The 8298-nt window shown below is 42.0% G+C and overlaps 1 protein-coding gene across 2 annotated transcripts in view; it reads left to right on the top strand.

Moving 5' to 3' along the window:
• Positions 1-3513: 3513 nt before the first annotated feature.
• Positions 3514-8298, top strand: part of UVSSA (UV stimulated scaffold protein A) — a 50725-nt gene continuing 45940 nt past the window's right edge. For both annotated transcript variants that reach the window (XM_082223115.1, XM_082223114.1), the window contains exons 1-4: positions 3514-3824; positions 5722-6052; positions 6665-6785; positions 7334-7750. In XM_082223115.1, coding sequence (XP_082079241.1) covers positions 3727-3824; positions 5722-6052; positions 6665-6785; positions 7334-7750 — 967 coding nt within the window. In that variant the 5' untranslated portion in view covers positions 3514-3726. The remainder of the gene's footprint in view (positions 3825-5721; positions 6053-6664; positions 6786-7333; positions 7751-8298) is intronic.

Here is an 8298-nt window from a genome sequence, read left to right as displayed (position 1 = left end):
AGAAGTTTTTGCTATTTTTTTAAGAATTAAAGCATTTTAGTGAAGGCACATTGTGTTCCTTGGCCTGAAGGGTCAAGAATTTTAGATTAATCATGCACCAAGAACATAAGGAGAAACTGCAAGTTAAATGTCTGCTGTTAACCTCAGCGCCATGCAAGTATAAAACATGTATCTTAGTGTATTATAGCAGCTATTTCTTAGAATAGTTGGTGTTATTCAGTTCCACTGCATGCATTTGGGGTAGGTGAAACTGGGAGACAGGAGCCATTCGCCATCTTTAATACTGGTGCAGCAAAGGGAAGGTTTTTGTGTGTCAGACTGAATAACTTAAAAGTTCAAGTTTCTTCTTATGAGTTTGGAATTGCAGCATGATTAAGGAGACAATACTCATTCACTGACATGTTGAAATTTCCCCCAGCAGGTATGCTGCAAGACATCTGTGGTTACTTTGGAACCTGAGATGCTTGTTGGGGATAAAACAGGTTGGGTGGCATAGTGTTGTAGTTGAAAAGAAGCGATGAATAGACGATTCAAGATTGCTCTTCTTTGCTTCAGATTGTGTCCACTCAGTGCCAATTTGCAGTGGGAAAAAGTGGGTGAATATTTGTGAACTCTGCTTTATATTCCACTGAAATCCAGGTGAGCATCGTTTAAAGGGGAAGCAGCACTGGCCTTTGATACGCACCGAAATACAAATAATTTAGCAGCCCCTTCCTGCTCAAAATTGATATGCTCCTCACCGTACACTGCTGAGATGTACCCTTTAAGTTTATTGAAATCTATATTCCACCCTTCCTCCTAAAGGAGCACAGGGTGCCTTTTCAAAATCTGTGCAACAGGATTATTATTTTCAAAACTTGCTTTGACGTTTTTCAATACTGGAACCATCATCGATCACAATGGGCTAGGAATCGTGTCTACAACTCCCACATCCCACTCAAAATTGTTTTATTAGTTTTCACAATATTATAAACAAACAAACACACAAGACAAACAAACAAAAATCATAGCCTTATTGAAAATTACAGTTATTAACTTTGTTAAGTGACTTCCTCGCTTCCCCTTGGTTGAATTTCATTGCATGTCCTTTTAACGGTTTTCCAAATCCCAATTTTTATAAAATTTAACTTAAACATTAACATCCTTAGATCTTCACCTTATGGAATTAAGCATATTAATTCATCACTTAACATAAATAAAATCCTAATCCCATTAAGTATCTGCAAGCTGTTTTCAGTTAGTTTAACTCAGCAAATTTAACTAAATAATCATTAAATTTATTCCACTCTGATGATACTCCTCCTTCTGGTCACAGACTCTTCCGGTCAGGTCGGCTAGCTCTGAAAAATCCATCATCTTCATCTGCCATTCTTCTATTGTTGGTAATTCTTGGGTTTTCCACTTTTCAGCTAACAAAATACGAGCAGCAGTTGTGGCATACAAAAATAATTTAACATCTTTCTTGGGCAATTCCAAACCTGTTATTCCAAGAAGAAAGGCCTCTGGTTTCTACACATCCCAAGTCATTAGCAGTCCCCACTCCATCAGAGGAAACACCATCTCCCACTGTTTAGTGAAGATTTTCTCAATGTTGATGCTCTCCAGAAATGTTGGATAACAACTTCCATCATCCCCAGCTGGCATGGGAGCCACAGTCTTAACACAATGGAGAACATCAAGGACAAGGAAGTCTGGTTTAACTATCCTGCAAACAAGCATGAGTCAACACAAGAGGATTTCTCTAGCGATGCAATAAGGCAATATAGGGCCAGTACAACGTGAGGTTTCATTGCTGGTCCAGGCATCCCATTCTCCCCACTGGGATTTGGCAGTGGCGTAGCGTGGGGGGTGCAGGGGGGGCCGGCCGCATCGGGCGCAACATCTGGGGGTTAGGGGGCACAAATCCACGGGTTAGGGGGCGCAAATTTCTTGCCTTGCCCCGGGTGCTGACAACCCACGCTACGCCACTGGGATTTGGGCCTGAAGGACTGAGGGAAAGTGTGGGAGCAGCAATGGAGAGTAAGTTGAGAGCAAGCACAATTTATGACATTGCGCAACATAGTTTATACCCTCCAACATTTCCTTGATGAATAGAGATGTTCCCTCCAACATTTCTCCAATGAAAATAGGGACATCCTATCATACCCTCCAAACATCCTCTGATGAAAATAGGGACGTCCTAAGGAAAAGCGGGACGCGGGTGGCGCTGTGTGTAAAAGCCTCAGCGCCTAGGGCTTGCCGATCGAAAGGTCGGCGGTTCGAATCCCCGCGGCGGGGTGCGCTCCCGCTGCTCGGTCCCAGCGCCTGCCAACCTAGCAGTTCGAAAGCACCCCCGGGTGCAAGTAGATAAATAGGTACCGCTTACCAGCGGGAAGGTAAACGGCGTTCCGTGTGCTGCGCTGGCTCGCCAGATGCAGCTTGTCACGCTGGCCACGTGACCCGGAAGTGTCTCCGGACAGCGCTGGCCCCCGGCCTCTTAAGCGAGATGGGCGCGCAAACCCCAGAGTCTGTCAAGACTGGCCCGTACGGGCAGGGGTACCTTTACCTTTACCTTAAGGAAAAGCGGGCCATTCCGGGATCAAATCAGAAACCGGGATGGATTCTGCAAATCTGGGACTGCACCTGTTAAATAGGGATGCTTGGAAGGCCTGCATCATTCCTGATTGTGGGGCATCAGCCTTAGCAACAGAATTATTGATTGGAGGGCATCAGCCTTAGCAACAGAATTATTGATTAGGGGGGCATCAGCCTTAGCAACAGAATTATTGATTAGGGGGGCATCAGCCTTAGCAACAGAATTATTGATTGGAGGGCATCAGCCTTAGCAACAGAATTATTGATTAGGGGGCAACAGCCTTAGCAACAGAACTACTGATTAGGGGGGCATCAGCCTTAGCAACAGAATTATTGATTAGGGGGGCATCAGCCTTAGCAACAGAATTATTGATTGGAGGGCATCAGCCTTAGCAACAGAATTATTGATTAGGGGGGCATCAGCCTTAGCAACAGAATTATTGATTAGGGGGGCATCAGCCTTAGCAACAGAATTATTGATTGGAGGGCATCAGCCTTAGCAACAGAATTATTGATTAGGGGGCAACAGCCTTAGCAACAGAATTATTGATTGGAGGGCATCAGCCTTAGCAACAGAATTATTGATTAGGGGGGCATCAGCCTTAGCAACAGAATTATTGATTAGGGGGCAACAGCCTTAGCAACAGAACTACTGATTAGGGGGGCATCAGCCTTAGCAACAGAATTATTGATTGGGGGCACCAGCCTCAAAGTTGCCGATAAAGGGACACGACTATCTCCGCGGCCGGCGAGCCGTGCGAAGCTGAAGTGAAGCCAGCCGGCAGAAGAAGAAGCAGCCCCCCGTCCTTCCCGGCGCTCGCCCTCCAGCAGCTCCCCGCAGCTCGACCGGAGGCGGGGGCAGCCCTTCCCTTCTTCCCTTCCCCTCCGGACTCCTCCCCGCCTTCCTCTCCCGGAGCCCGCCCCAGCAGGCGAGCGAAGGGGGCGGGCCCGGCGGGCGGGAGAGGCCGAGGCCTTCCTCCGGCTCCTTCCGCGGCCTGCGTCTCCCACCGCGGAAAGCGGCCTTGGGTGGAACGGCCTCCGGACGAGGCGCCGGCGACGCCCGCCCCGCAGGGCAGCGGAGAGCCGCGGCTTCGTTTCCTTAGCGAGGCGGCCCTCGCTTCGTCCTCGGACAGCCGGGTTTCCCCTTCAGAAATGGACGGCAAGCTGCCTGAGCTGGTGGAGGAGCTGACGACTTCGGGGGAGCCGCGCCTGGACCCCGCCAAGCTCAAGGAGCTGAAGAAGATGTGCAAGTATGGACCTCTTAATGTAGAATACCCCCCCTTTATTTTATTTTTTATATTTCCATTTAATAATATACATTCACATCATTATTATTTTTTTAAAATGATATTTATTGAAGTTTTACAGACAATAAAAGGTTACAAAATGAAAAATAAGAAATAAAAAAGAATAGCAATAATAAAAGAAAAAGAGATACAAAAATACATAAAAAGTAAAAAAAGTTAAAAAGAAATCAATATTTTCATATCTTATATTTCATTTACTTGTTTCCTGACCTCACACCCCCCTTTTTTGTATTCCAGTTCACAAAATTAAAAAGAATAGCAATAATAAAAGAAAAAGAGATACAAAAATACAAAGACAAAATACATAAAAAGTAAAAAAAAAAAAGTTAAAAAGAAATCAATATTTTCATATCTTATATTTCATTTACTTGTTTCCTGACCTCCTCACACACCCCCTTTTTTGTATTCCAGTTCACATAGTTAATTCAGCAAATCCTTACCCTCTATCATTTATCTTTACTCAATATCTTAACCTATTGTAACTATATATTTTCAACCATTCTCAATCCGTATTTACATATTCTTGTTAATCTTTTTACCAATACCGCTTATTTTCAATCCAACATCCCTTTAACATTCATTAATTTTACAGTATTTCTGCAAGTAGTCTTTAAATTTCTTCCAGTCTTCTTCCACCACCTCTTCTCCCTTATCTCAGATTCTGCCAGTCATTTCTGCCAGTTCCATGTAGTCCATCACCATCATCTGCCATTCTTCCAGTGTGGGTAAATCTTGTGTCTTCCAATACTTTGCAATCAATATTCTTGCTGCTTACATTCACATCATTATTATCCACTTTACTTCCCTGGCTCTTTCGAGCCTATCGACTTCCTTCCCTTCCGCCTCATGGCTTTCAAAATTAACCTTTACTCTATAATTCTTGCGTTTTGTACATTTCCCAATTCTAACTGCACTCATTGCAGAATAACTCAAAATTTAAACAAATATAGAATGGGAAATCCTCATTACAACAAATCTTCAGGCAACCCCTACTAGCGATGTTAATTGCCTGCAATAGTTAATTGCAATTTACTCCAGTCCTTTTGGAATACTTGATCATGCTAGTTTGGGATTTTTCCTGTCAGCTTGGCCAGTTTTGCAAAGTCCATCATCTTCATCTGGGAAGCTTTCCTTCTTCTTCTTTCTTTTTTCCTTTTTGGATATATTTTTATTAAATTTCCAAAAAGTTCACATCATTCCAATACATTTGTTTTATTCTTGCCCGCTTCCCATCCCATTTTTCCATGGTGTGTTTTATTCCTCCCCTTTACTGAACGTTGTCTCCCCGCTTTTATTATCATCACAATAACGCAACAATCTCTCATCCAGTTCTGTTGCTTATAGTTCAAACCCTTCTCCCCAATTCATCATACTGTAATATTTCTTTAAATGGTCCAAAAAGGGCTTCCGTTCTTTCATAAAGCAATTGTCATTGAGTTCTCTTATTTTAGCTGTTAAATATGCCGATTCCACATAGTCCTTCTCTTTACTTATCCATCCTCCTTTGGTGGGAACTTCTTCATCTTTCCGTTTTGTGCATAAAGAATCCCAGCTGCTGTAAAAAGCAAATTTGGGAACCTTTCTTTTAAAAAGAATATGATAAAAAGCAAATCTGGGAATCTTTCTTTTAAAAACAAACGTTTCCATGGTGGCTGTTCTTTATATTATTATTTGGAGCGGGGGGTGCAATCCTGTGCATGCTTGTTCAGAAGTAAGTTAAGCAATTGGGGAGAATTAGTTTTCTTCTTGTCCCGGGTGTTACTTTTAAAAAAACAAAAACTTCACTGTTGACGGTACTGTATTTGCTTTCTTGCTAATCATGCCGGTTACTTTTCCAAAGGTCCTCGGATGAGCATATTACTCACGTTTATCACTTGCTGATGACACAGCTGAATCAAGAGCACGCAGAGATACGGCTGTCAGCATTTCAAGTTGTGGATGAACTCTTCACCCGTTCCCATCAGTTTAGGACTTTAATCATTTCAAACTTCCAAGAGTTCTTGGAACTCACAGTGGAAACAGACTATGATCAGCCACTTCCCCCACCGGTGGAAGTGGCACAAAAGCTAAAAAGAGCTGCCATTAAATCTGTACAGGAGTGGCATGAGAAATATGGAGAGGCCTACAAGAAACTTTCACTAGGATTCCATTTCCTAAAACAGAATAAGAAGGTACTTAAATACTCACTTTCATGATTGAATACTTAGTGGCTTTATACGAATAAAGTGTTGGAAATGTTTAGTTCATTGCTAGCAGATGTGAATATATTAAATGTGAACAAAAAAAATATGGTTCTTTATAAATAAGTAGATGAAAGACCCATATTATATTACTTTGAAGTGCTGCTGCACATAGACTGATTGGTAATGCTAAAATACTTATTATTTAACAAAGACGACACTGAAAAATGAATTTCCTGCATTAGATGTGTGTTTCTACTGAAAGTTTGCATCGTTTAAGTATTTGAAACGAAAAAGGTAAGTATTCTTAAATTGGAACGACTTAAGAAATTCTGTGTCCCTTCCCATGCACATAGAACACAATCTGTATTAGTATCACCTTGTGCTACTTCTAGTAAGGACTTTCTGTGAGATTTGCCCTAAGCTTCTGAGAAGAAGCTTTTATTGTTAGCTCAAAAACAGATTCTTTAGAAATATCTGAAAGTATTATTTTGTGCAGTCTGTTCCTTTCAGATGTTGACCACCAAAGAAAATTTGTCTTGACATGCACGATACGTTTTCAGCAACGGCAAAAATAATGAAATATATTCTACGATTCTGTAGGTAGATTTTCAAGATACAAATGCCAGAACTCTAGCAGAAAGGAAGAGAGATGAAGAGAAACAAAAAAGGTTGGATAATATTTACAAGGAAAAAGCCAAAAAAGCCGAGAGGGAAATGGCAGGTGAGTGCGGTTTAGTGCCTTAAATGGTGGTGCATTAGTCCTAATTTCATTTGGAGATGTCAATACAGTCGTACCTTGGAAGTCGAACGCAATCCATTCCGGAAGTTTGTTCGACTTCCAAGATGTTCGGGAACCAAGGTGCGGCTTCCGATTGGCTGCAGGAAGCACAAACTGGAACAATCACTTCCGGGTTTGTGGTGTTCAGGAGCCAAAATGTTCATCTCGCAAGGTGTTCGACTTTCGATGTTCGACTGTACTAGTAATTTTAATAAGGAAAGTACTTATTTATTTATATTATTATTGTGTATTAAATTGGTATATCACCCTTCATCCATAGATATCAGGGCGGTTCACATAATAAAAATACAAGGTAAAAAACAATACGTATGAAAACATTTATATAGTGCTATCGTTGTGAAAGAGTTTCATAGGCAAAAAGTAGTCTAAACTCTGTCCCAAAATAACTTCTGTGGGAACAAACTTATTTTAGTGTATGTGATTTTTCTGTATTTTTATGGCAGTATTTTAAAACTACCACCACTTGACAGATATGTCGCAAGAAATCGAAGCTGTGCTGACCGAGATGGAGAATTGTTTTCAGCTTCTGATGCCAGATCCCTTTGACTTCATGGCAAATGACACTGAAACAGTCAATTGGAGGACAGCTGAACTGGACAAAACTGTTTCCTGCTCTTCTGTGGAGAGGGCAGCTCAACAGGCACATTTCCTTGATGATAATGAGCAGCCTTGCTGCAGCAAGGACCTTCCTTCCATCTCTCTGGTTCCGAAAGCTGGTAACAAAAAAGACTTGAATAGCGAAATGGAGGAGAATGGAGGCATGGAAGACTCTTTAAATTCTGAGTTGACTTCTGCTGCTGCCAGTGGAGAAGATGACTATGCCACCTTTGTTCGGAGCCATGGTCTTGGATCTCATAAATACAGTCTCAATCTTGAAATAGCCACAGGTACTGGGATTCTGTGGAACATAATCATTAATTACAATACACTGCTTTTAATTAAAGTTTAAATGATCATCTTCACTTGTCAGCTAATAACCAAGTATTTAGAATCTGTTATAAGTACAGTCATACCTCGGGTTGAAGTAGCTTCAAGTTAAGTATTTTTGGGTTGCGCTCTGCGGCGACCCAGAAGTGACAGAGTGCGTTTCGCCACTTGCGCATGCGCAGACGCTCAAAATGACGTCATTTGCGGAAACGCGACATGCGCAGATGCACAATCGCATGTTACGTTTACTTCAGGATGCGAACGGGGCTCCAGAACGGATTCCGTTCGTATCCAGAGGTACCACTGTATGTTGCCGTTCCTGGGTGGAAAATATATTTGTCCTGGCCTGCTTTCCTCTGACTGTTGATTTTTGCAAGTAGGGCTTGAAAAAAAGGTTGGAAGATTTCAAATTAAGACCTATCAAGAGATCATCTGGCCTTTTTTCTACTGTTTTTCAGCATCTTCCTTATTTCAAGTGTCTAGTCATAGCAGAATAGGGCTCTGCCAT

Source organism: Podarcis vaucheri (assembly GCF_965113315.1).
Source record: "Podarcis vaucheri genome assembly, chromosome: 5".
Taxonomy (NCBI): Eukaryota; Metazoa; Chordata; class Lepidosauria; order Squamata; family Lacertidae; genus Podarcis; species Podarcis vaucheri.
This window is presented reverse-complemented; position numbering and strand designations above follow the sequence as displayed.